The 27,662-nt window shown below is 46.3% G+C and overlaps 1 protein-coding gene across 1 annotated transcript; it reads right to left on the reverse strand.

The window, feature by feature from the left end:
* Positions 1–4,017: 4,017 nt before the first annotated feature.
* On the reverse strand, positions 4,018–23,458 carry CA4 (carbonic anhydrase 4). The gene is made up of 8 exons (XM_006016129.3): positions 23,267–23,458; positions 10,897–10,950; positions 9,625–9,795; positions 7,899–8,056; positions 7,285–7,377; positions 7,052–7,115; positions 6,350–6,513; positions 4,018–5,821 (listed from the first exon to the last, which is right to left on the reverse strand). Exons 1-8 carry the CDS (start codon positions 23,322–23,324, stop codon positions 5,630–5,632), a joined length of 954 nt encoding a protein of 317 aa, XP_006016191.1. The 5' UTR covers positions 23,325–23,458; the 3' UTR covers positions 4,018–5,629.
* Between the last annotated feature and the right edge of the window lie 4,204 nt (positions 23,459–27,662).

A 27,662-nucleotide genomic window follows, 5' to 3' on the forward strand; every position in this document is an offset into this window, starting at 1 on the left:
TGCATTGACGGTTGTCTGCAGGGGGTCTGTCCTGAAGACTTGACTTCATTTGGTTATTAAGTACAATTACCTTAGAAGTTCACTCTTAGAGGAAGATCTAACTTAATATCTCAGATTTGCCTTCCAGGCTTTCAAAATTATGGAGACGTGGCAGTCCCAGATGCCTGAGCTCAAATCAAGGTCTTATCCACTCTTGGAAGAAGGCTGATTCCTGAATTCATAATTATATCTGTACCCATGTGTCCTGTGTGTGTCTGCGCGTGTCCTCCAGTTAAAGCTTCCAGTGTATCGGAGGGGATGGGAGGGAGGAGACGACTCTGAGACCCAGCGGCTGTGTGCATCTCTCATTACTTGTGCACTGAAGGGGCACCATACTGATTGCCATCATATAAAAGTCCAGATAGGAATTATTTGGTTGTAGTGTGAACGTGCCAAAGAGATTATTTAATCTTTTAGAAATCTTCCAAGCCAAGATTTTTCCAGCACACCTTGCGAGTGCATGTGGTGCTATTTTAACCTAATCATTAGCCCCAGTTTGCTCTTTAATCCAGATGCTAAGCCTCCCTGCCCTGCTCTGAATTCATATTCATATTCATTCCCCTAGATGCCATATTTGTCATCCATTAAAATCCCCTTAATTGCAATTAATCCTTAAAGGGAGAGAAGATATTTTCTTATTTGATCCTACTTTGCAGGGTTGCATACCTTCTACTTATGTCGGGCTGTACGATCACAGTTTGGCTATTAGTGCGGTAGGAGCTTCTCTACATCCGTCTCGTCGTGGCAGTGCCAGCAGATGCGCTCGTTTAGCTAACTACAGAAACAGAGATGTTAGGCAATAAACAGTTGTGCAAGTACCAATCTTGGGGAGCTGCAGTTGAATGAGAGGCCTGCAGAATAGGTCATTTCTGTCTAAATGTAGTTACGGAAAAATAACAGCCAGAGGCCTGTCTTTTAATCTTTTTTTGTTTTTGTTTTTAATCAAATAGCCTTTGCTGTAGCTCTCCTTTGATTTATCAAAGAGCTAAGGTGTATCCCTGTAATGAAGGCATTCAGACACAACAGCTAGCAGAAGAGGTGACCGGCTGCTTTCACGGTGGTGGAAAGGGTGTATTAGGCCAGATTATCAATTGACATAAATCAATGGTCAATGAGTGTGTCTCTGTTCTGCAGGTGGCACCGACTTCAGGTTTGTTCCAGATGCAGTTTAGACTATTGATTTTTACCCCAAGCTTTTTATGGGTTGGAGACCAAGTGTCTTATCACCTTCCTCTACCCCCATGACATATGGAGAGCTGGCACGTGGCCATCCCTGAGCGCACCTAGATTTGTATGCGTGGGAGCTGAAGTCAGCGAAGGGGGTTTCCCCCCAGGATTATTTCCCTGGCTCTTGGTCTCACAGCTCCTGCTTTTATGACCTTCGGTGCATATGTTGTAAGGCACCCATATTCACGGAGTGGGTTTTGTCCCCTTTTGGGGTGGGGAGAGGTTGCTTGGATTTTGTTCGTTTTTAAATGACCTTGTGCTAACTGCTGTTCAGCATTGTGCATGTTCAGCGCTGAGCTTACATGCATCTAAACGTCAGCAATAGGTACATCGCACCAATGAGAAAAGCGTGATTGAGGTTTAATATTTTATGAAACCAAAAAACCATATGCAGTAGCATTGGGCCAGGGGCAAGCAACACGAGAAAAATCAAACATTTTACTGGGAAGAGAACAGGACATCTCTGAGCTGGCGCTGAACGCGGATGCGCTGAATCAGCACCTTGCCTGGCAGCTGACGCTGCATGCCGTGAAAAATTTATTCTTTACATCAGTTGTACTGGAGATAGGGAGGACGGATTCACCTTACAGCAGAGGACGCGCACAAATCTCATTGCTGTATTTAAGCCCCAGTTTAAGAGCTTGATGTGTGGCTTTTTTTTTTTTTTTTAACTCTGAGAGATGACTCCAAACATTGCAATGTTGTAGTCCATAGGCCTCCAATTCCTGAGTCCTCTCTGCTTACATGCATTACTTAACATTTACTCTCTTTATTTCCTACTTATTTCAGAGCCAACACACCCTAGCAAGGAGAGCTGGTTTCCGTTCGGTCACTGCCACCTTGAATGAAACTGCTCATTTTTGGAGCTGGAAAACCATGTCAGTTGGTGACCTGCGAAACGGGAAGAACCAGGTATGAATCTTGGTATAAGATGAACTGGTGGCTAAACAGTTTCATTTAGACGATTCACTCTGTGCAGGCGATCTGGGCTCCTTAAGAGGATACTTTGCTGTGCTTTATACCCCAATTCAGCAAAAAACACTTCCACCTGCTTGGAGTCCCTTGCACAAATGGGACTTTACTCCTTGGAGAAGAATTGCAGATTAGGCCCCCTCTACATGTTACAGGTATTGCACAATTAACTGGTTAACTGCACAATCAACCAGCTACATGTGCAAAGTACCTATCACACCATAAAGAGATCCAACCAGCTATTAGGTTAGACCTCAGAAATGTATACTAACTTTATAGCTTTCATTGGCATGTATAGCAGGGTCTCCTTTGCCAGCTGACCAGGCTCCCAGGCACAGGTTGCACCATGTCCACCCAGGGGTGGGCACCCCACAGCTGAAGGGACCCTTAGCCCTGGCAGCTGTGGACCCTGGGTCCCAACAGCACCCCAGGGTGCCTGGACTTAGCTGCGATCTCTTAGCCCTGGGGTTGCATGGAGCACCCCTGCAGCTGCTGTAATCTCCCAGCACCATGCACCCCCACGGCTGGGAGACTGATTGGGATCAGACTCCCCCTGCACCAGCAGTAAAGTAGGATTAGGATCTAACGTGCAATCCCACATCACACCTCCTGCCTGCATGTGCGGCATGGCGGGAGGTGCGAACATGCATTCGATCCCATCATGCCTTTACCTGCACGTGTAGAAGGGCCCTGAAGCGAGGCTGGCCCCAATCTCTACCACTTTTAATTTCATCCATATCAAATGAGAACATGGCTGAACTGCAAGGCTTGAACCCTTCCACATTAAAGCTTATAGCAAGTGACTTCTGGAAGTTTTGTGGTTTCATGTTCTTGGCCAGCCACGGAGGTGTCTGAGGGTAAATGCAGGCTGTCTCCCTCGCAGACCCTCCCTTTCTCCTACCACTTGCTACTCTAGTGCAACTTTGCCCTCCCACGCTTCATTTCATCTGCGAATCTCCACCTGCTTTGCAGGTAACTAATTCATTCTCACAAACCTTTGAGGTAGCTGGGATTACTCCCATTTTGCAGCTGGGCAAACAGAGGCATAGAAATGTGATGCGCTGTGCCCACGGTCACGCAGTGAGTGAGCAGCAGCTGAAAATAGGATCCTAGGAGTCCTGGATCCCAGGACTATCCTCTAATGGATCTTCCTGCAGCTTATAAGAGCCCGTCCTACTGCAGACATGGGGGCGTGATTTTATAAATTCACGGCAGTGATTTCAGGGACGAGGGTTGAATACAACTTAAACACCTTCTCATGAGATGCGGGAGTCTCGTCTCTAGAGCAAGGCGCTATTCTGGGAGGAAACAGCCCAAGGAGTAATCACCTTGCTGAAGTCTTAAAAAACTGAAGCTGCTGGTTTTTCCCTGACTTTTACACAGGATTCGATTGTTTATGGGGCATAAAAGCTTCAAGGAGCAATAAAACGTGAGCCTTTCAAAATACTGTAGTTTACTGCATGTTATAAAACAGCCGCGAAGCAAAGTGTCTGGTTTTAGCTTCTCAGTTCTTCCCCCCCATTGTGGGAAGCAGCAGAACAAATAGTTTAGGCGGATGGTTAGCACGGCAGTGTCTTATTAAATAAATAGGTAGGTGTCTGTGTTGGGATGAAGGCCTACAGGGTGACCCTGTGGGACCATTTTCACCCTTCTGCGCCATCTGAAACTTGCTGTAAGTCAATGGGAGTAGGACATCGTACATCAGGCCCCCAATAATTTCAGCTTGGGGCTTAATGTGGATCCCTTACAGTGAAGACAGAGCAAAAAATCAGTGCAGGTCCATTTAATCACAATCCTTTATTTACAGTCACTTCTCAGAACCTCTTAAATAATATAAAAATACAATTAAAATCTTGGATATTTTCCTTAAATGTATAAATATCAGTCTGCTTTTCCATTCTGGTTTTCAATGTTTTATAATTAGACTGTTAAATAGAGACAGCGTATAAGAAAAATAACGTCCCAGCCTGCTGTTTCTAGGCGGCCTTACACATTTTTCATATGCATGACCAGATGGATACGCTATCGTTTCACATCCAAGAATATATAGCCCTAAAGGGAAAAAAGGGCAAGAAACGGCAGTGCCCAGGATGGTGTCCCATTATAAAATGACCCACATTTAAAATTTCTAAAGGGGTTACAGCATGTTGTGTTACATGGGCTCAAAAGAGTGGATCATCTGCATCTCTCTTCAAAAATATGCTCAGGATTCAATAGGAGAAACTCATCCTCACAGTGTTATTGGGGGTGTGATTGGATCCGGTCTTCAAGAAAAGAGCCCACCGCCGGTCACGGTGCAACCCCCTTTCCGTAGTTCGAGATTTCACTTATCGCAGTGTACGAGGATTTTAAAGAGATGCTTTTTTCCATTTTGCTGAGAAAAGCACTTGAATGGCATGTTCATAAAAAGGTCAATTTTAAACTGATTTTTTTTGGGGGGGGGGGGGATGTTGATTAAAAACTTGAAGGAGGTAGAGGCAGGGGGGAACTTCAAAGTCGTTTCCCAAATGGGAAAAGCCCCTTCCTGAGCAGTTCTAGTCTGTTGCTATTCAAAGGAGGCTCATCAAATCTCATTCTTCAAATGAAGTCTCTTGTAGGACTCGGGAAGGAATATTTTTAGGGGTGTACAGCTTGGTATACCGGCTGGAGGCTTTTCTTTTCCTCTGTAGTGTCAGGTACTGGCAAGAGCAGGACACTGGACTAGATTAGGCAAATACTCTGACCTAACGGGTTAAGTCCTACTTTCCTTCAAGCCAAACAGCAGGTTCAAAAGAAAGCAAACTCCCACCAACTCTTCACTAAAAATGAACATTAAGGAGACTCAAGAAACTAGAAGTGAGAAAATATACCCGTATGAACAAAACAGTGCAGAGGACGAACCCTGCGTTGCTTTTTAAATAGATGGTCTTGTCCCTTTGTCCTGGAGGACAGAAGGGACGTCTACATCCCTGGAAAGTGTTTCATGTCCCCGATCGGTAACGCGGCGTGTACACCTATTGCGAGCCGCGCTCCTCTTTGGCGCTCAGACTACAGGTTCCTACAGTATGGCTCATTGATTATGCTTGCAGCGTTGTGCTAAAATGACAGGATTGCAGTTAAGACCTTGTTGTGTTTCAAAAGAAAAGCCTTAAGCAATTTAAAAAGAAGAAAAAGGGAATCTCCATAGCTTGTTGATTGACTGTCCGGATGACTTGCGAAACCCAATGCAATTGATTTCATTTGATACCAGATGAGCAACAAAAATGCCATTATAAATCCCTACATAAGCATCAGGAAATAACTCCGCGGTTACATTCTGGAAAGAGGTGTAGATCAGGGCTTGGTTATTACAGGAAAGAAACCTTAAAACAAAAAAATAAAACCCTGCAACCTTGAAATGGGTGACGAGCCTTCACTGGAAAAGAGTCGCCAAGAGGTAGGTAATTGTTGGGATCACCAGCAAAGCCTTTGCAGGAGGCAGGATGGCACCGGCGTTGGATTTGTACACGGTCCTGTTGCCCAGGGGTTGGACGGGGCGGAAATTGTCCGTCAAGCGCAATAGAGGATTAGCGCTGAAGTGGATGGTGTTCGGGAAGGCCTCCACCTGTGAACAGCCATCCAAACAGAGATGGTTACTTTTCATCATGGGGAAGGGGATGTGTGATATCCGGAGTCAGCAGTCCCTCCCCCTGGGATGTAGCTCTTAGCTATAAGTAAATGCAAGCTTGTATGGAGCTTAGCCCCCCGGTCTCATCCCATGGGTCACAAACAGGCGCTTGCTCGATGCCGTATGGACCTGGAAGTTCACCTCAGCTCTGCCCCCGAGTCGCGGGGCGGCATTGCACAAGTCGGCTGATCCGTCTGTGCCTCGGTTTCCCCATCTTTACAATATGCGAGAGCGCCTTCGAGAGCCTCAGAAGAAGAGTATGGAAGTGGGACCTGGGGCTGTGCGAGGGGGGTGAGGTTGAGGCGTGCAAGTTTAGGCGAATGACAGAAATAGAGGAGGTACGTTTAAGCCTGGTGATGTTCCTTGAGGGTCTCGAGAGGAGCGGAGATCCTGCATTGACCCATCTGTGCATAGGAGGGGAACAGAAAGGGTATAACTGAGGACAATCTGGTATTTCTGAGTTACCTGCTCTTGGCTAAGTTCAATCGGTTCCTCAAATACCGTCCAGACAACAGCCTCATTACAGCCTGGAGTGGTCAGGGAGCCGGCATATCGGTAATAGCGCGTGAGGTTCTTCTCATGGGGGATGAGAGATTTCAGGAGCAAAGGCTCCATCTCCCCCTTTTTCCCTAGGAAAGCAAGCAAGGAAGAGTGATCTGGAGCAGGCGTGGGTATAAGCTGATTGCTCACCGCTCCTCCCACCTACCAAGCCTGCCCCAGCCAACACAGTTGCAAGCTGCACCCACTCAGGCATGTATTACGAGAGATCCTTTGCTAGTGGTATTGCTGTCCCTGCCTGTCCTGAGAGCTAGCAGAGCATAGCTTTGTGGCATGCAAAGCTTTGCACACTCTGCTTCTCCCTGCACCAGCAGAGATGCACCATTTTCTGTGCTCAGGGTTTTCTGTGTCTGCAGGGTCTGAATTTGCCCCCAGCGATCATGCCTGGAAGGATTTGAGAGAGCTTGCAGTCCTCGTGCAATGCAGGGCTGCGTGCTGTGCCCGTCCCTCGGCACTGGGGTGAATCCCACCTTGCTGTTTCCTTTAAACAGCCGTCTTTGTTGGCCTTCCTGCCTCTGAATTTCATGGGGCTGATCTTGCTCTTGCTTGCCTAGTTGTACGGAGCTATACATAGATGTAGGTGCCCCTAGCTAAGTCCCGGTGTCTTACCTTTGACATCAATCTTGTGCAACTGGTCTATCAGAGGCTTGTAGTTGGTATTCTCTCTGCCGACCTGAAATGAAAACATTTGAACGCCTAAAATGCAGCTCACTTGCCACCCCATGCCTGCTCCTTTGAATTTACTCAGTTCCTGGCCAGATCTAGAGGCACATCCAAAACCTTAGGCTGATCTTTGGGAGATTTTGGTTTCTGTCGGGCAGTGAAGAAACCCAGCTCCTTACCTTGATAAAGAAGCCCAGCACGGCCAGACCATCCTCGTGTTTCACTGCTTCTGCATCAGAGGAGACGTCCTCCCTCCTGTGGACTATGTGAAGCTGTAATGCAATCAGGAAAGACCTGTCATTAGCACCCCTTTTTTTTTTTTTTTTTTTTTTGTTTCATTTTGGTTGCTTTGTCTTGAGCAATTCCTGGCCCCTCTGCTGTTCTGCGTGGCTGGGGACTGAATCTGGTACTAGAAACCCCCAAAGGCAGTTGTCTTCCCTGCCTCCTAGGCTTCCTTGCAAGAGAAGCTCAAGGGCTACAGCCCTGATCCTGCACCAGCAGCTGCTTCTCCCTGCCTGGAATTGGGGGATGATTTTATCCCACCCAATTTAGGGAAGGAGCCGTCTGCGTCTGGCCCAGCTGCTATAAACCTTATAGCCTGAAGTCCTCCTTCCTCCTCTAAAAGCTGAATAATGTTGGGGTTGGCTACCTTGCCTTTGCCCGGCGAGTCTTCCCTCCGTTCAACAAACAGGGATTTCCCAGTGTTTTATTTCCCCTGAGGGAGCCTTGCAGGAGACTCTGCTGCCTTATTTCATGCAATGCTAGCTTTGACCCCAGCCAGAACCGCACCCACCTCCATGGCGTATCTTTCTCCATCGATGCTGTGTTCGGATCCAGGGCTGGATCCCCAGTTTCCATGGCTGCCCCAGTGGAAGTGAAATTGGGTAGCCTTGTATTTCATTGTTAGGCTTCCAGCTCCAATCTTTGCTGACTCTTCAAGTGTCACTTTCACTGGTAGACATGAATAGTTTAATAAGAAAAAAATAAATGAAGTATGTCATTCCTCTTTTATTAACATTTGCAATTAGCCAGCAGAATGGACTGAGAGAATTGGTATCCAGAATTTCTCAGCGATTCGGGGGGATTGGGATGCCTGGTGTCTGGAAAGGCTGTGTTCAGTGCAGGACTTGGATGAGAGGTCTCAAGGCCCCTTCTCAGCTTGGCCAGCTCTTTGCTACATGACCTCGAGCTTGTCCCTCAGGGCCTGAATTGCAAAGTGCCCCACACCTGTGACTGCAAATCAGGCCAGATACCTTCTCCCGCTCTACAGGCAGGGGAATGCCCCTTCCCCCTATCATAAATGTACATGGATGTATTAATGCTACTTCCCCCTATCATAAATGTACATGGATGTATTCTGGAAGGTAAACTAGGTCCCAAGAGGCTTATGTTTAGGTTTCTATATGCCTCCTATTTTGTGTGTGGTGGCATTTATTTGCTCCAAGGGCCATGCAGGGTTTAAAGCTACAGGCTCTGTGACTGCGGTTGAACTGTGGAGTACTTCATTTTGTACTAGCCTAGCCACGGAGCAAAGCCCTTTACCCCATTGTATATGCATGGTTTGCAGCCTGTGACACAGCAGAAGTTTGATCCGGTATTGGTAACAGCATGGTGGCATTTTTCCTTGGAGAAGGATAAAAACCTTTCCTAGTGATCAATCCCCAGCATTTTTCCTGTTTGAAAGGCTTGTGATGTATTTTAAAACTAGAATCGTTGTGTTCTCCGGGGAGTATAAAATGGGTGGTCCCATTACCTGTGACTGGCTTGTGAGTTTGGACTGTAATATCAGTTGCCCCTTTCTATGAAGACGTACAGCACCTTGCACAACGGTGTCCCAATCTCATCTGGTGCTGTTGTAACTTAAATAATCACTGGATCCAGCCTTATTAGCATTGCATTAGGGAGCCTGCCCTTCTCCCAACAAACCCCCTGTTGCACCCTTGTGGGAAAGCGACAATTCAGAGCGAGTTTTGCGTAACGGGGGTATTTTTGTGAGCAGCAGCAGCTGTGCTCCCAACTTGACATATTATCACGTTGTACTGAAAAGCCACCAACTTTGTCTGCAAGAGTAGGATATCAGAGAGGTTTGTCTTTCTTGCAACCTGTCAAACTAATTAATTCCAAAGGAAAACCTCATTTCCTTCCCCATCTGTAAAGCACTTGTTTTTCGTTGCAACTGTCTTAGGTCTATTTTCTGTTGCAACATCATAGGTGAGGGTCCCAGGTACAAGGGGTGTTAGCCTTCTTAAACAACGAATCAGCATTCAAAAAGTGCATACGATCGTTGCGGTGTTATAGCCCCACCTTCGCAGAGCATCACCGGCAATTTTCACTCCAGGTATACAGCTTGGAGGAACGCTAAACCCGAGTTGGTTCATGCATCATGAATTGGTGCAAGCCATTTAACTGTAGCATCGGAGGAAAATATATTCCACCATAACAATGTTTCCTTTAGCAATCCACGAGCTACCCACACTGAACTGGCAAATCTTGTTCAGAGTAGAGTTGACAAAACTAACCTGAATGCCCATCATTCTCTATAACCCATTTTGCCGACTGTTTGGTATCGTATCCTTCAAACGTAAATGGTTGCAGATTCCAGTCTGTCATCACTTTGCGGGTGACAATATTGATGGGTGACTGACTGCCTTTTCCACACTCGTCAAACAGCTCTTTCCATTGGCGGGGCTCTGTTTAGTGGGGAAAAAGAGAGCTTTCACTGTAGGATTTTGCACCAATAAGGCTGGAATACTCTGTTGTAGATCTCCATTTGCTTCTGTGATGGGGGGAGGATTTTCTGCATGGTTGGCTTATGTTTTAAAAGAAGTAGCAATATGTACAACCAGTGTGCTCTGAAGTACAACCCTAACCCTAAACCTCTGCCCTCGCACGGCTGTCGGTGGGGGCAGCAAGCCAATCCAAGCAGTGGCAGGGGGGCGAGGCATTGCAATGGCTGGGTGCCCCGGGGCTGTCTGGGGGGCAAGGAACTGCATCCAGCCCTGCTTGCCCAGACTCGGGAGGGGTCCTGGACTTCACTGTGGGCAGAATAGCTGTGGGAAGTGGCCACACCTTAATAAACAGGAACAAATTTAAGCAGATTAGAGGTAATCCTGCCCTGGAGTGGTGTGACTTCAAACCAGATGGCTGCTTTAAGTTTGCATTTCTCAACCCCTGAGTCACAACCCAAAACTGGGGGCTGGGGGGAGAGGGAGGAGGGCGATCAGGCAGGAGGTGTCACATGCGTGCGCGTGCACACACACACATGCACGTGGCAGCCAGGCAATGTGGAGAGCAGCTCCTGCAGGTAAATCTATGTTGGGGCATTGAGGACATTAAGGTGCTGCAACGGTTACTTGTCAGTCACGTTTCATAGATTCATAGATGTTAGGGTCAGAAGGGACCTCAATAGATCATCGAGTCCGACCCCCATATGGTATATGGAATATGGTAATATTCCTCCTATGTTGGCAGAGTTAGTCTTAGCCAAAAGGAAATTTGAGAGCCAAAACAAATAGGGGAGTCCTTTAAAATATCTTTATATCTTTTTCTTTAAATCTCTGAATTCCCTTTACATTCCCCTGGACTGGATTTTCTTCTTTCTGATTGTTTGGGATCAGATTTCCCACTGGTGTAGGGCAACGTGTACCCACTTGCACCGGCGATGAACTTAGGGAGGCACAAGATGTGGAGTGGCCATTGCACGTGGCGGTGCTACCAGAGACAGGCCCGTCGTAAAACAGACAGCAGGCCACGCGCTACCGGTATTGCAGAAGTAAACTGCTTTGAGTTACCTGAACAGCTGGAGTCAGTAGCCAGCTGTGATGCGTAGCACCATTTCCCTTTACCTGCAATAAAGAAAATGAACATTTTAGACCAATCAAGTAAAATCGAATGAAGAGAAATTATATACGTGATTCACTTCCATCTGGACAGACATCGGTTCTCAAACCGTGATCTGTGGAAGGAGTTGGCTGGCCACACCGTTGTCGTTCCCTCTTGTTCCTAGCTGCCTAATTGCATTGTGGATGTAAATACTTTCACATGGAGAGGAGCACTGTAGTTAACCAAAATACCAGATGATGAGGGAGGAGAGATGCTCCCTGTTAAAACAAGGCCCATGCTCCAAAACCTGTAGTAATGTAATCACAGGCTGATGGCACACGTGGACACTGTGCTTGTCAAAAGAGCCCAGTAAATTAATATTCCTAAATTGTAATAGAAATCAGGCTGAAAGCTACACAGGACGTGCCTTTTACCTGCAGATACAAAACCAATATATAGTCGTATAGAAATGTCCAGACTGGATCAGACCTGAGGTGTCTCTAGCCAAATCACCTGTCTCTTATCATTAATTTAAGAAAATGAGGTTTGGGAGTCAGGAGTCGCATCTAGTCCAACCCCCTGCTCCGAGCAGGACCAGCCCCAACTACATCATCCCAGCCCAGGCTTTGTCTAGCCGGGTCTTAAAAACCTCCAAGGATGGAGAGTCCACCACGTCTCTAGATAACCCAGGTAACTCCAGATGTGGCCTCCCCGGTGCAGAATAGGGGGGGAATAAGCACTTCTCTGGATCTGCTGGCAACGCTCCTACCGATGCAGTCCAGGATACCATTACCCTTCTTGGTAACGAGGGCACGCTGCTGGATCGTATCTAGCTTATTGTCCACTGTCTCCCCCAGGTCCTTTTCTTAGAGTACCATGTGTTTTTAAAGGAAGCTGTTAAGGACCTTGCAACAGGCAGATATGGGATACTCTGCCCTAGCATATGAGGTCTCATCCTAGTCTTAAACAGTGATGAGGTTGGTTTCACCCCTATGACGTTTATATCTTTTCCAAAATCTCTGAGAACACGAACCATCATAACTGCAGAATCTGTGGGTAGTCTTTTTTTTTTTTTTTAATTTTACTAAATTCCTGGCTTCGGCAACCTCCTGTATCAGTGCATTTCACGGTTTAAATAGATGCTGCGTGAAAAGGCATATCCTTTGACCGGGTTTGTGCTTGCTGCCATTACATTTCAGTGAAAGTCTGCTTGTCCTGGGTACAGGAAGCCTCATATAAGGAGGCTGGAATAAGGAATAAGCCACTGGAATAAGGAGTTTTCTTAAGAATTGACGCTTCTCCTCATTCTTGGTCAGCTGAATTTGATGCCGTTCATTAACTGAAGTTTCTCCTTGCAGCGTCATCATCTTCCTTTTTCAGTGTTAGGTTGGAGATTGTGCAAAACCAAGAGGAAAAGAGTTGATTGAACTTCTACATGTTATTCGATGCATTTGAAGTTGAAGGCTAATGTGTTTTCAGCAGCATTTCCAGGGGTAGTTTTCTATCTTTTTTCAGTGTCACCACCACAAATAGCAAGAGAGTAACGTGACACGAGAGCACAACTCAGCTCTTTTCTCCCACTTAGTGGCTACAAAGACGAGACTGGCAAATGAATCGATAAGTGACCCGAGACCTCTAGTCAGGGTAATTTAATGTATGGTCATACTTGAATATTGTTTCCATTTCTAAAGGGTTAATAAATGACGGACATTTAAATAAATGGTTAATCAATTATTATAGAGTCCAACAGTTCATTAGGTTGCTTGTTACCACAGCTCGTAACCATTTACAAGACCCTCTGCTGATCATCTTTAATACCGCCTCCTCCTGCCTCTGCTTCACACTTGTAACACCTTGTAATCACCCACAAAGCCTTTATAAACTATTTATAAATGAAGCCGTAATCTAAAGTATCACTAAAGATAACAATAAAAGGGAAGAGATTAGTGTAAGAATACTTAACACGTTTTCTCTCCCTTAAATGATGATAAATTGTTATTTCATCTTCTGCTTCTCACTAAACTAATCCAAGACTGGAAACGGTCAGTAAAACTGACTCTTGCCTTTTAGTTGTACAAAAATTATAGTACTACATAACACAAAAAGTATGTGTGTTCATCTTATAAGAACTGGGATGGCCTCTATTTCAGTTAAGATTTTTATTAAAGCATTTATATTTTGCATTCATATTTTGTTGCTACAAATATGGCTCTTGACAATCTCATTTTTTGGCAGGAAAACTTTCTGCATAAAAAATTTCAACCAGCTGTACTAAAGGTAAAAATGTACTAACCCTTGCAAAGTTTGGCGGCGGGTCCTGACAGTCCCAAAATTGGTTGGGCTCTTGGTTCAGCTCTGTCTATATTGAAACCGTTGCCAGACCTTTGCACTTGATAACCGGCACATCATGTAGACAATGAAACTGTGGAACAGGAAACTGAAGTACAGTATGTAATGATCAGCTAATGGAAGCAGCAAATGCTTTGTAAGTAAGCGCCTCAAAAATGCTGGATGATCTGACCAGCACGGATGGCTCTTGACAATAATGTTTTTTAATATTTATTAGGGTGGAAGCGATGAATAGAGAATAGGTGCCAAAGTATTTTTGGCATCTCCAGCCAGCAGAGCGGTCTTTAACAATTACTGCACCAGTATTACATGAGGCAGTGAACTGAGACACAATGAAGAGAGCTTCCTTTCAGGTTTATATGGCCAGGAGCTGCTGACAGCTGCGGCACGTTTGGAGCAACCTTGGTTCAAATGTTAATAGGCGATTGTTTTCCCCTGGGACTGTGCAAAACAGGCTATCAGAAACCATTGTGCGTGTCAGAAGCAGGAAGGTCATTTGTCAGGCCAAAAGTGGGATCCTCTAGCACGTGTCTCATCTGCATTTGGTAACCTTGTTGGAGCAGGGACCAAAAAGTGCAGTGCCAACATGATGGTGTCTCAATCCAGGACTCGAGCGCTTGGGCACGACCCCGGTGGAAATAACCTTTGTCATGCAGTCAAAAGGTACATTCAGCAAGTGCATTGCTTACTGGCTGGAAAAGGCAGAGGTTGCAATGTGGACCTTTGGGACCCTTGGGGTAAAGCCGGGGGCACTGGGTGAGAAAGGAGATATGGAGAAAAGTTTTGAGGGAGAGCAAATAAGCACCACCAAGACTGTTAATGATCATTATCCACCATGGGTAACTCTCTATGGAAGGGGAGTGAACATCTCTGGAAAAACGGGTAGTGGAGTATCGAGCCTCTCGTCTCATTCGGTTGCCTGTTTGAATGCAGCCCGTGTTCAGCAAAGTCACCAAATTTTACCATCTTGCTGCTTTTCGGTGGCATCCATCCCAGAAATCCCAGAAACCTTTGCTGACCTTGTGCATCCAACTTGCTGCAAACCAGCTGCATGGGATGAAGGAAATATCAGACCTCGAGTAGGCCTGGCTGCCCTATCCAGGAAATATAAGGATTTTTGTGTGCCGTTCCTAGGATGCATTGACGCCAAACATCAGCATCTGACCTTTTCAGCTTTTCTGGGAACCTTTTAAATGCCCACATTACTAACAAGGGTATCAACAGCCTTTCCCCAAGTGCCTCTCCCAGTGCTTCCACTTATCGCTCCGAATGTTGGACGGCGCTGATGAATGATTGCAGGATAAATATTTAGTAATCCTTAAGAAACTATTTCTCAGAACCGTTGCCCAGTCAATTAGTTAAATTTTCCAGCATACCTTTGTAAGCAGGGAGTCAGTATTTCCTGTGAATTTTTCTCAAGAAAAATGTTTGAGAACAAAGGTGTTTAATGTACTTACAGCTATTCATTTAAACAAAAGCATTTGCATCCTGCAGTGTTTGCTAAAGGTGTGATTCCTTCTTACATATGCAAAGCGAATTTAGAAAGCTTCCTTGGCCCCCGGGGCTCAAGACCGAGGTGGGTTGCATCTGGTCTGCTGTTGCCCATGGGGTAAGGGCAGAGTTATGCCCTCGAATGTATTGACTGAGTCTAGTTGCAATCGTCCAAAGCAGCCGGGCTCCCCCGCTTCCCTTGGGACAGACAGTTCCCCAGTCTATTAGCCGCCTGTCATGAAGCATTTCCTGTTTTATAGCTTATATTGTCCATTTGCTTATCACTCTTAGTAAAACTGTAGACCCACCCTCCCTAAACAATTCCTCTCCCTCCCTGGTGTTTACAGCCTTCAAGTACCCTTCCCCTGCCTCTTATGCATGTCCCTGGCAAGGCCATCCCACCCCTTTTATCTCTTGGGACACCCAGCTTGTCTTCCCCATCCATCTCCTTTCCTGGTTCCTCTTCTCTGCTGCTGGCTCTCTTCTCTTAAATCCTTCTCTGCCCCTCCTTCACCCATGTCCTGAGAGATTACCGCGTGAATCCTACGTGCGGTCAGTCTCTCAGCCTTTTCCTCCATCCTCCGTCTTCTGGTCTCTCTTTCGGTTTCCTCTCCCGCCCCCCCCATCTCTACCATTTCCCGTCCTCCTCCCGTTGCTATCAGTAAGACGGGTCCAGGAGCAACTTAGTCACCGTATGCAGTTTCCCAGGGTTTGCACTTTCTGCTGGAGGCAAACCGAGTGCCCAGAGCGGGAGGCAGCACAGTGCAATGAGGACACAACCCACGGCCCCGATGACACTGGCAGGGAAAATGCCACCCCCCCTGCTCCCCAGGACTGCAAAACTGGGTGGCTAACTGGCAGAAATGGGGCACTGCTGGGCTACTTTTAAGAGTCACGCAGCCAGGACAAGGGTAGCGGTGGGACACATGGATGCTGCTCTATCACCCGTGCTAAGGACAGCTGGAGAACTGCTGATTTGCCAGCTTTCACAAATGCTAGCGTAGTTTAATTTCTGTTTAATTAATGACTAAAAGACTCTAATTCCTGCTTGTTTTTCTTAATGCCGTTCTGGAGGGGGAGTATAACTTGGCCTGGAAAATATAGTTCAAGGCCTGAAAGCTTTCAAGCCTCTGTCCTGTCACCTTCTGGCTTGCAGGCCTTGACATATTTTTTAAATGTACAGCCTAGATTAAAGGCTTTCCCAGTCTCATGCACAATGTGCCGTCAGCCCTCGCATTTCCAAGGTTGTTGTATTCTCTGGAGCAATGCAGGGAAATGATTCGTTGCAACTGCACCCCGAAGCTGATGCTGCAGCAGTTCAACAGCTGGGCTAAACCCTGCTTCCTACCGCGGTGCCCAAAGCTTGGGATGGTTTTGCGGGTACAAATGAACATCTGCATTTAGCCCAAGTGCAGGAATTAGCCAGGATCTTGGCAGCGACGTGCCTGATTGGCACAGAGCGGTGTAGCTTTCGGTCCAGCGATCCTCAGCTGGCGTGCAACCAGATTCACAAGACGAACCCGGGAAATCTCAAGTGGGAATCTATAGTGCCCGAAGCATTCAGACCTGCTGTGTTTTCTCTGAGCCCTGGGCCATAGAAGAGCTGCTCTAGGATTTTTCTCTAGTTAAAAGATAAGTGAAAAGTAAAAGCTGTCGTTTTCCAAGGGGAGCTTTAAGCCTGTGGAGGGGTGAGTTTGGAAAGGGTGAGAGCCAGTGTTTTTGTCGCTCACATTGGCAGCCTTTGGGAGCATCAGGCAGTGTTTTGTCTGTAGCGGGGTGGGTGCCCCGAGACCGAATGTCGGTGTAACAAATGAAGACTGCAAACCCCATTGGGTTCGTGGGCTGCTTTTTGGGCAGCCCTGGGTTAAGCCATGACAACACACACCAGATGCAACTTCACAGAGCTTACTGTTTTCCTTTACACCAGGGGTCAATCTGGCTTAAGCGCCGCGTCTTCCCTGACGGCGTTTAGCCTGGTGAATTGGTTAAATTTAGGAGGGTTGTTATGCACTTGGCAAGTGGAACGAGCGCGGTACTTATCTCTGCGTGCTGTCTGTCCAATTTGCAACCCGCTTCCTGGCTAAAAATATTTCTTGGCTGCGGCGCAGCCCCGAAACAATAAGCTTGCTTACGGGGTCGTGTTTGTTGTGAGTGGAGCGGTTTGTTTGAGCGATCGGGGAAGGCTCAGGAAAGCGGCGACAGCTCCACGCAGCTGGAGCTCCTGGCTCTGCTCAAGCCACTGGGTCTAAAGCAGCGTGCACCTGACGGGGAGTCGGGACGCTTGGATGCTCTTCCCAGCTCTGCCAGCGAGCTACTGTGCAACCTTGGGCAAGACCCTTAAACTCGTCCTTTGTTTGCCTGCCTGTAAGAGAGAGGGATTGAAGCATTTTAGTAAAATCTATGCAGATCTGTGGGTTAAAAGTACGAAGGGGTGTTCTCTGTTGGTTAGTGCTAAGCATGTGGATCGTGTTCTCTGATACTTGGAAAGCCTCTTTGGACCTTGGTGCTTAAAAGATCCCCGAAGACTGACGTAGCAAGAACATCCTTGTTAGTTCTTTCATTAATATCTCTCCGTCTGGCCGAGTCCTTTGCTCGTCTCCTGTCCGTGTTCAGTTTTGCCCCCCTGACATCTCTCCGTTTCCTGGTAGACATGGGAGATGGTGAGTTCAGGCTGCTTCTGACGACGCCTATTGAAATGACCTGTATGTTGTACTGCGGATGACTGATATGATCACTCAGGCATATTCTTCCCTGATATCATTTTACTGCCATCCTTGTTTACTGCTGCTCCGAATTTGGCTCTTTCTTCCTCATTGCAGGGATAGATTTAGTTTTGCTCACGGTGGTTGAGGATTACAATCTCTTTACCTGCAGCTTGCATGGGCCATTTAAGGATCCTGGTTGGTTTTCTGAAACCTGCTTCCTTTTTAATCAATAAAAAAAGAAACCAAATGGGAAATCCATCTCAGAAAAGTCCTAATCAGCTGCCACAAAGGGTAGGATCGGTCCCCAATATTTAGCACTACAGTTGTGGGGCTGTACCCCTTGCAAGAGAGGTGATCACTCGGATCTCTCCAGCTCCCATCATTTCTACCCTTTTGCCTGATGCCTTTATTCTTAAGAGCTGGATATAGGCCTGCCTTGCAACCCCTCGTGATGAGTGAGCTTAAAGGTAAATCTTACCGTCAGGCTGGAAATTTATGAATACTGTATCTTATCTATAATAGTCTTATCGCTGAATATATACTAAACAGATGCCTATCTCGCATGTCTAGTAAACTCTGTAAGTCTATAATAACTCAGTGGCTGGTGGAGAAAGACCCAAATCATCTTATCACTCTAAAACGAGGAATGATTCTTAAAATGGAGCTGTAAAAGTTTATCAATTTTCACCTTTGCGAGGGGTCAGGAGAATGTTTTCCAGCTGTGACCCAGCAATAAAATGCTTCTGGGACAATGTGCTCTCATGATGGGTTTGACTGCCTTATCAGAGGAGGAAACTAGCTTCTCATAAAACAAATGTGGGTGAAGGGTGGTTGCTCCTCTAAAGTATCTGGCTTTACTTCCTTTTCTTGAGAACAGCACCAGGTAAACTCTGGGACCCAGGGTCAAATAGTAATAAAAAAAGGAAACCAAAGTTTTTCTGCGGTATTACCCTAGTTTTGCAGTTTCCGTGCTCTAGTAGCCATGCCCCTCTAAGTCTTGGCCTTAGCCATGCTTTTTGGTGTGCACCTATTGCAAATTTAGGGTTGGTAACTCGGGCAGTCGTTTGACCTCCTGGGTCCCTTTGCCAGAAATGCTCTTCTGCTTCCAGTTCCCCAGAACGGGCCTGTGGGCAGCGTATGCCCTTGTTAGCTAGAAATTAAACAGCCTATGGATGGTGCCTGTACATGGTCTCAAACTGGCATCCTTTGCTATAGTAGAAGGTAATGTCAGAGCAAATGAATTGCTGGTAAGTGTTATCTTTTTTTCCTGCCAGGCTAATGTCTGATGTTCTCTTTTCTCCTACCAAGCAATGTGTTGGGTCGAAGAGGGCTGCGGAGGCAGCTGGACGCGGCTGTTAAGGAACCGTGGCTGCTGTGCTTCTGCAATGAGGGTCAGCTAAGCCATGTGAGTTCATCCCAACAGCCTGATGTACTCACTTGTGTAGACCGGTCCTTAAAATTACCGTTATTAATGATGTTGACTCTGTATGCATGAGAGAAAATTCCACTGGCTCATTAGATGTTACCAGAAACAGATTGCAAACTTCGTGAAAAATAACTTGTGAACTTTGAGCCATGTTGCCCCCAGGTGCCCCAGCACAGCAAACAGTTTGTTCTCCTGGGATCCTTAACCCCTTTGTTGACTCGAGAGAGCAAGCATCCATCCAGCCAGGGGACATTTGCATTTGTGCTTTGATTGTGGAGTGAGGCATCCATTGCTTTGTTATAGGCAACAATAGTAAACCTTACTGGATGGGTAGGGAGGCAACCGCTGTGATGGATGATTTTGTATTTCTGACTCCTGAGTAGTATTTCTGAGGTGTGACTTGCAACTTAATTCTGATTAAGGTGGGGGCTGATCTTGCTGGGATAGTTGTTCCTGAAGACTGTGATACGTGAGCCACAGGTTATGTGGATTGGGCCAAATGAGGAACAAGGAACTTGGGATCCCAAAATACGAGTCACGATGTGGTTATTCAGGAATCGTGTTCCCTGAATGACTTCATATATAGATAAGGCCTTTACAGGAAGGTTTTCAGAGAGGCCCGTGCAGGTGGTTACACTTTCTGCCTTCTCTACAGCTACGTAACGAAGCAATGCCTGCCTGGCAAGAGTGACGTGATGCATTCAAGAGTCAAAGCATAGTCTTTACATGATATAATACCCTTCTGAATAGGACAGGCAGCCTTCTAAGAGCTACGACCTTTAAGAGCACATGCAACTGCCCTTAAATAAAGAGCTGCTGGGGCTTCCAGCTATTCAGGTCCATCTCTAGCTTGTTCAAATTGAATTTGATGCACTAAAGATTTGGAAGGCCGTGTTGTTCCTGAATACACGATAAGCATGATATTAGCTGCAATGAAGGGACAGCATTAGATGGACCCGATAATCCATAGGGTTGACTCCATGCCCATCATGCTGTGGTTTTCTCCAAAAAAGGAGAGGGCAGGAGTGGCTAAATAAAGAAGAAAAGTAGGGTTCTTGATCTCTTCTGTCTAGAATAGACCACAATGCTCCTTCGTTGTACTCGGTGCTGGATGGTTTGTGTTTAGGAAACAACTCAGTGGAAATTGCTGCCCTTCCACAGCTTTCTTACCAACCTCTAACCCCATCCTAATCCTGTGGAAAGGCATAAGTGGTCCCCAGGATCCCCAAATCCTTTTCCTCGCGTCCCCCTTTAGGTCTCTTTATCAAGTCGCCGAGTCCCTTTCTGCCCTCCAAAGTCCTCAACCACGAGCCAAACCCCACTCCTGACTGGCTGAGCCCACGGGCTCGTCCATGGCTCTGCTTTTATTGGCTATTAAGAATCTCTTCCATAAGATTCATTAGTTAATGTTTAACTGTAGGATTAATGTGTAATGAGAGGGGTTCATTAGTAAATGTTTATACAGCACTTGGAGGGTGTAAAGCCCTATGTAAGTGCTCAGTGTTGTATTGATGCAACAGATGACAGAGCTGTCAAGTCCCCCGAGGACTGAAGCCTGCTTGTCAGATTCACGAGGTGAGCAGGAGAACGGCAAAGAAAGTGAAATATGGCTGGGTGGTATCACTGGTCCACACACGCACGATAACCTGCGAGCACGGGCTGCCCTTGCTTCTGAACTTAGCATGCCACATACGAATGATCACGGGCCAACTTGGACACGGCTTTGCAAGCGTCCTGGCAGTCAGTCGCTGCATGCTTACAAGCTAAGAGGACAAGGAAGCACCAGCCAACATCCTGCATAAAGATGTTAAATAAGGTCAAAAAGCTATGTTGTGATGGCCAGGGTAACTACTCCAAAATCATGATGTTACTTAATCATGTGCTGGATGGGTGAATGGGCAGAGATGGTGGATGGGTGAATGGGAAAGGACTTGCAAACCATTTCCCCTCTCCTTGTTCTGAGCAGCTACCCTATTGTATTCTGCAGTTATAATACACTTCGTGTCCTTCCTTTATTCACGCCCCTGGTGCAAATTTTGATCTCGGGCATGTATGTTTAAGCGACATCGTTTTACTGGTTCTGTAATACTAATCTATTGGCGGTTCTTGCCGCTGTATCTGGAAATGGAAAAGAAGGACGAGAACCCCACTAATTAGTTGTGAACAGCACATACTTCGTATTTGATCAGCACTGCAGGGGCACAGGGCTAGCTAGGGGTTCATGTAGGTCCCACGAGTGCCAGCCAGAATAGCCTAGCAAGTTTTTACCCGTGTGAGAATTAAAAATGGATCGTGAAGACGTGAGCAATCAAATCTGCCATGTGACCCTTCCCTTTCCGAAAACAGATTAAGTGGCACGCTTAATGGTTGATTCTTCCTCTGCTCAAGGGTAAAGTGAAAACCCCACAAGGTCCCAGCCCATAAACCCTAGGAGGAAATTATTTCTCAATCCCTGCTTTGGCAGTTGTTATAATCCTGTCGTGTCACATCTAGACCGGAATATGCTAACAATGGTGATTGTGCTAGGGGTAGCTGGAGACTGAATTCGGCTTTTAAAAAAAAAATCTTCTCTCCAAGGGCTTCAGACATCCCTGTTGGGGCTCCCTAGGATATTCTCGGGCTCCGTCCACTAAGGTCCCACGTTAGGAGGTCGCTGATCTCCAGGAGGGACTGGCTGGATCCCTCGGAGGCACATCCCTGCTCTTGTTAATGAGTTATGGGCAGAAATTTAGAAGCTGTGCATCACCGTGATATTATTCCTGATGTTTAACAACGTGCTGCTATACTGCAATCGGGGCATAGTTATCAGAGACAGGGCAGTGGATGCTTAACTGGTTCATCTTCATTCAGCCACTTCGCTTCTCTGTGCCTCAGTTTTCCCTGTGTGTAAAATGGGGACAATAATACTTGCCTCCTTTATAAAGCACTTGGTGGGAGCTTTGCATAAAATGAGCTAGTACAAAGACGATGATTATCGTGTGAAATGTCAGCTAGAGGGGTTGCAGGCTGTAGTCCCATCAGCCTTGCTATTAATCCAGCCCTGACCAATATCCTCCCGAGACAGATCTCCTAATAGTAAAAACCATCAACAAAAAAGAGCCGTGGAGACTCCAGCTCTGTCTTTAAATATTGCAAACAGAAATCAATTGTTGCAATGGTTTAAAAGCCTCAATCTCTTCTGAAAAAAAATCAGCACAAGAATGCGGCAAAATAAATGTACGTTATTAGCTGGAGGCTCGGATCAGAGTAGGAGGCTTGGAAAGGCACAGGCTGATTGTGTCTGTGTGTGTGTGTGTGTGTGTGCACACAGACCTGCACTACATGCGGGAAGGTTTTTATAGGAAACCTTAAGTAACAGAAGGCTGACAGTGCACAATAGCAAGGACACGTCTCTGAATGGCAAAGGTAAATTTACTGGTCTGTTGATTTGGGGCATTCAAAAACCCCTGAAATGAACAGAAAGTCTTTTCCTTTCAATCCTATTCGAGTTCTCAACCTGGGCTCACCGCTGTAATTTCCAAGCACCTTAGACTTTAGCTACTTGAAATGTGGCCAGTGACTCTTGAGCTGGTTTAGTTGCTGGAGATCTGTATCTGTTTAACAAGCTGTCAGTCTCAGGGCTGCATTTTCCTGAGAGGTGTTAAATCATATGGATTTTTTTTTCTGAATCCAGCTTGTTCCTTTGTAGGGCCAAATGATGCTTCATTACTACCTGAGGACTCTGCAGTGTTTATTTTTAATTTTGAGTCTGTCTCTCTCTTTCTATGGGAAGGGATATTTATTCCGTGTCGTAGTGTTCCTCTAACCCAATATAAGCCACCTGCATTTTTTTTAAATACTAATATTACATCCTAACCTGATATCAAGCCTTCATCATCAGTTAAATTTGTGTTTCATAGTCATATTTCAACTATCTGCTGATCTTTAAACAAAATAGCTCTACCTGGATAAAGTAGCACAAGCTAGCCTGTTCTCCCTCTTAAGAGACAACCTGAATTGTTTCATTTTTTTTTTTTATACTTCAAAGAGACCATAGCAATATTGGAGGAAAGATGAAATAAAGTATGCAGTTTATATTAGTATTTTGTACAGACAAAAGAGATGCATCTTTGGCAGGAAGATTTAGAATGACATGTAGGTTTTCTCGCAGAAAGGAAAGAAATGAGAATCCATAAAGGTAAAATCTAGCCAAACAATAATGAGAATAAATCCACGTGTGCTATTGTGCTATAAATGACCTGAGAGAGAGAGAGAGACAAGCAAATCCCAGATTTGTTATATATGATTTGAGGGTGGTACTCAAAAATCAAACTACAAAGCAAGAGTCACCTTGATACCTAGGAGTGGGAAGAGCAGGCGAGGTCTTACCTTCTGTTGCTGTCCTGGCAGTGTGCAGGGCGAGCAGGAAAAGGAGCAGCACTTCCATTATCTACCTTCTGATTTAGATAGGCTCGGGGAGGGAGCCAGAATTGATCAGAGTCCTTAGTCCGTGATCATATTTCTGCTCAGAGTTTTTATACTGGAGTAAGTAGTCATGGTCAGACCTGATAGCCATAGTCAGGAAGGTGAACTCCTCCCCTTTGTCATTTCTCCAGCAATACCCTACTCCTGATTTGCTTTCTCCAAATGAACCAACACTTTTCCAGTCCTGAATGAATGTCCTGTGCTAAGATTGATATTATACTGAGTGGGAAGATGTCTAGGAGCCTTTTTTTTTTTTAATTCCCTGAACAATGGCAGCTTTTCTGATCATGCACATGACCTTCAGATCAATGGTAAATGTGTTGATCGTGTTCAATGCTTTGTGTAACCCCCTCCCCCCCCCCCCCAAAAAAAAACAAGCACCCCAAAATAAAATAAGACCATCACAGTCTACCTCTTAATTTGTATGCTCAAGTTTGATGGTCTGGTTATTAAAAGCTATTGAAATGTTCCTATACCTAGTCTACCTTAAATAGCTCTATCCCACCATAAAATGCAAGTTGTAAAAACAACTCTTGCCTGATCATTGTCACTGTACTAGCTGAAAGCAATAACTCTAATAAAAGTAATGCAATTTAACTGTGGGCACAACTTTTTCATAAAACGGTCCTTTTAAAAACAAACAACAAACCAACCCTCTGCAAAAAAACCAAACAAACCTGATCCCTTTGCTATACAGGAGGATGCAGGCTTTTATTCAGGTCCCCTCCATCTGGGATCTCAGCATCTTAATTCAAGCTCTCTGATTTAGTGGCTGACAGGCTGTATCAGGGGCAGGCAATTATTTTGGGCGGAGGGCTGCTTACTGAGTGTTGGCAAGCCATCAAGGGCCGCGTGACGGGCAGCCCAGGGCAGATAAATATTAATTTTTTACATTTTTAGGTGCCCCGTGGGCTGGATAGAATGGCCTGGCGGGCCGCATCTGGCCTGCGGGCTGCATTTTGCCCACCCCTGGGCTATATGCTCAGCAAATCGTGTGTATTATCTACTACCCGCAAGTGCCTCTTCCCCTTCATAGAGTGTATTATGTGAGGTCAACCTGAATTGTCCCTACCGGATTTAGGACTGGCTTATGTCCCAGTTAAGGAGGAAAGCAGAGGGAAGTCTGATTCCTTCCCCGACTTGCATCCCCCTAGACTCATGTTAGTGCACCGCATTTCATGATTTGCGTGCAAGAAGAATAGGGGATGCCTTTAGAGCCGAGAGTAGGGGGATAGGGAGTGTGCAGAGATGAGCATACACTAGTTGCACCCCAGCATTAGGGGTGCAAATTTAGTCTGTATGAAGGGAGAATTCAGGGCTTCCAGTAAGGGGTTGCAATAAATTATTCCCTGGCCCCCATGACACCTATAGGAAGACTCCCATGGTGTTAGGGTTAGCAGAGGGTCCATGCTTGGGCCCCTTAGCCGATCTACACTTTATCAGAGCAGTTGTTAAAGGTTCATTTCCAGTTGTGGCTTCCATTGTCCTCCCCAAGTCTTTCCTTTTCTTAGGCAAATAGCCCCATTCAGGTCCTGATGGCCCATACCCTCCCAGGGCAGGCAGCTCCCTGCAAAGAGCCACATCTCACTCTGCCCCCGTCCAGGGTGGAAGTTCGCCCCCATCCAGGGTGGACGCTAGCACAGACAGCAGCGACACCGAGCATGTGCCACGGTCACAGAAGTTTTGCAACGCGTTCCCACCTGCTCCGCACTGGGTAAATAGTCAAATGGGCCACGGTCTTTCCTGAGTCAAGAGTGAAAGATTGGCCATGATCATCACAATGTAAAATTTCCTTAGCAGTTCACCTTTTAGTCGGATGATGATGCTTATAAACAAACCTCTAACAATGAGGGTTTGTTGGGTGGGATTTTTTCCATCCTGGATTTAGGTAGATTAAAAATATGAACAGACAACAGTTCACCCGGACGTGGTGCTGTACTACTGGATAATGACTGTAGCGACGGTAACAATATGTGGCTTTGTTATATTTTTTTAACTAACTAGTTTGGCAGCGTGCTCTGAGCTCCCCGGGGAGAGAGCAGGCTGAACGCCCATGGAGAGATGAGATGGCCGCTGGGGTTGGTGTCAAGTGGAGGCCTGGGAGGATGTGCACGAGACACGATGTGCAATCTTGCTCTGGTTTTGAGAGACGTGGAAACAAGGTCTTTGCTGGCGGGGGGAACTGTGGCATGCTCTGAAATTTTTCTCACGCTGTCTTGGCTGCAAGTTTAAGTGCTTCTCCCCCCCATCCCCCCAAAAAATAAAAAATGCAAAGCTGTTCCTGCTGCTGCCTGAGCCCCTTGTATTTCTAACCAAAGTATCAGAGGTTGAGATCCAGCTTTTCAGCAGGACTCCACCTTTTCTTTCTTTCTGGAGCCCACCACCTCTCCTGACGATGCAAGTGCTGATTTGTATTAATTGGTTGTAGTTAGAGAGGCTGCATTTTGTTGTAACCACCATGCACGCAACGAGAGGAAGACTACTGCCGTCTCAAAGCATCTCACTAGATGAGATGGATCAAGGGAAGGAGGAAGTCAGTGCGGTGATGCTCGTTGGACAGATCATTTGGCAGGGGGTACCGAAAACAGCAGAGTTTATGGCCTTGGCTGAGTTTCTGCTGACCTGGGGGCACTTGCAGTTTCTCTCAAACCAGACTCCCCTTTCCAGCTGGGGCTTTTCCTCTGCTGGGGGCACCCTGTGGGATAAGGGAAGCTATCTAGGGACTTCTGGACACATCCTCCAAGGCCACGGATCCAAGCATGAAAGGTTTGACTTTCCATAGCATCAAAGGAAATGCTGTGGGAACTGGCACGACCGTTCATGGAGCCCTCCTGATGACCGCTGGCGACCCAGTAGTGCCGTTCAGATGCAAGCCTGGAGACAGGAAGCCAGAGCAGTTGCAGCCTCTCATAATGAACTGTGGCAGGCCCTTGTTTGCTTTCCCCATGCACCCACAGGAGGATTAAAGCAGGATGCTTTGGATTAGCCTCATGGCTGGGGTGGGAGGGAAGATGCAATTGCTGCTGGCAAACCTGAAAGATCCTGGTCCCAATGCTTTGCATTTCTACCATGGATCAACTCGGATCCTGCCCGGGTGCCAAAGCTAAGCTGCAGCATTTCTCCAGGAAGCCGAAACCGCGTCCCATCCGGACGGCGTCAATATATTCAGCTTTGCCATCATTAACCGTACTGAACCTACACCCACAGGTGCGCAGCGTTTCCGGCTGTGTGTGCGAGGGATGTTATCTGCTAGCGGATGATAAAAGACCTGCAGGATAAAAGTTGTCCTTTCTCTAAAGTAGCAGAGGCTGGCCTGCTTTTTTGGATTTGAAGGATTTTACTTGTAGATCCCCAGGTGTATTTCTGATTTTTATCTCGCTGTTGTATCTGGCTTTTAAAGCACATGGACTTGTTAGGCTGCTTGTGTTGTAATACCAGTCCCAGGAGCTAAACCCATCTCTGAACTCGGGTGTTTCATTTCAGAAGCAAGTTGCAAAACAGCAGTGCCGGTTCACCAGATGGGTTTGTCTGCAGAGACCAGAGGCTTGCAGTCTCTCTGTCGCTGACCTCAAAAGGAGAAGGGTTTTATTGGTTGCAAGATTCACAGGTTCCCCTTTTCAGTGCCAATATGCATCAATATTGGCCTTTTTAGACAAGCTTACACAATTTCATTGCAGGTAAAAAATGATGGCCTTGACATCTCGGTGAATTGTTTAGACTATAAATGGACAGAGAGAAATGGTACAGGAGGTAGGAGGTCAAGATACTTTTATTTAGGCACTTTCAATCATGTTATCCTTGGGAAGCATATCGCTATGGATGTGGGGCATGTGCTCTCTCTTTTTGTGGCATGTTGCAAGCATTGAACTGGCTGCCGAACAATGGCCTGAGACATTAAAGCTTGCGAATCTCTCCAGATTCAAATTCCTGGGGAGGGAAATACGTATATGGCTATAACATCAGTTAACTGAAAACCCAGGCCACAGAAATGCCTCAAAGGGAGCAAATCGAAGATCAGCGAAAGCTTCGGTCTTGAAACTGTCCCAACAAAAACGTTGGAAGAAGATCACACACCCCATGTCTCTCTTCCTATCCAGAAAGGAAGACTTTAATCTTCGTTAATTAAAACATAAATTGGATAAATAGACTCCTCGTTTCAACTGTATTTCCTGAATGTGCCTGATTTGAAAGCCAAGGGACGCAGATTGAAGCTCAGAGCAGATGGGTGGGGTTGATGCAAAGCTAGGCTGGGGGTCTCGACAAAGAGGTGTGATGTTTTCCTCCGTAAAAACAGCCAGCG

The sequence above is a fragment of the Alligator sinensis genome, unplaced genomic scaffold, assembly GCF_000455745.1.
Source record: "Alligator sinensis unplaced genomic scaffold, ASM45574v1 scaffold118_1, whole genome shotgun sequence".
NCBI classification, from domain to species: Eukaryota; Metazoa; Chordata; order Crocodylia; family Alligatoridae; genus Alligator; species Alligator sinensis.

Coding starts and splice junctions, on each gene's coding strand:
- CA4 (XM_006016129.3), bottom strand. CDS start 23,324: ATGGAAGTGCTGCTCCTTTTCCTGCTCGCCCTGCACACTGCCAGGACA. Junction 7,378..7,898: donor GAGAAAGATACGCCATGGAG/GTGGGTGCGGTT, acceptor ATTGCATTACAG/CTTCACATAGTCCACAGGAG. Junction 5,822..6,349: donor TTGAACTTAGCCAAGAGCAG/GTAACTCAGAAA, acceptor GGCTGTTCACAG/GTGGAGGCCTTCCCGAACAC.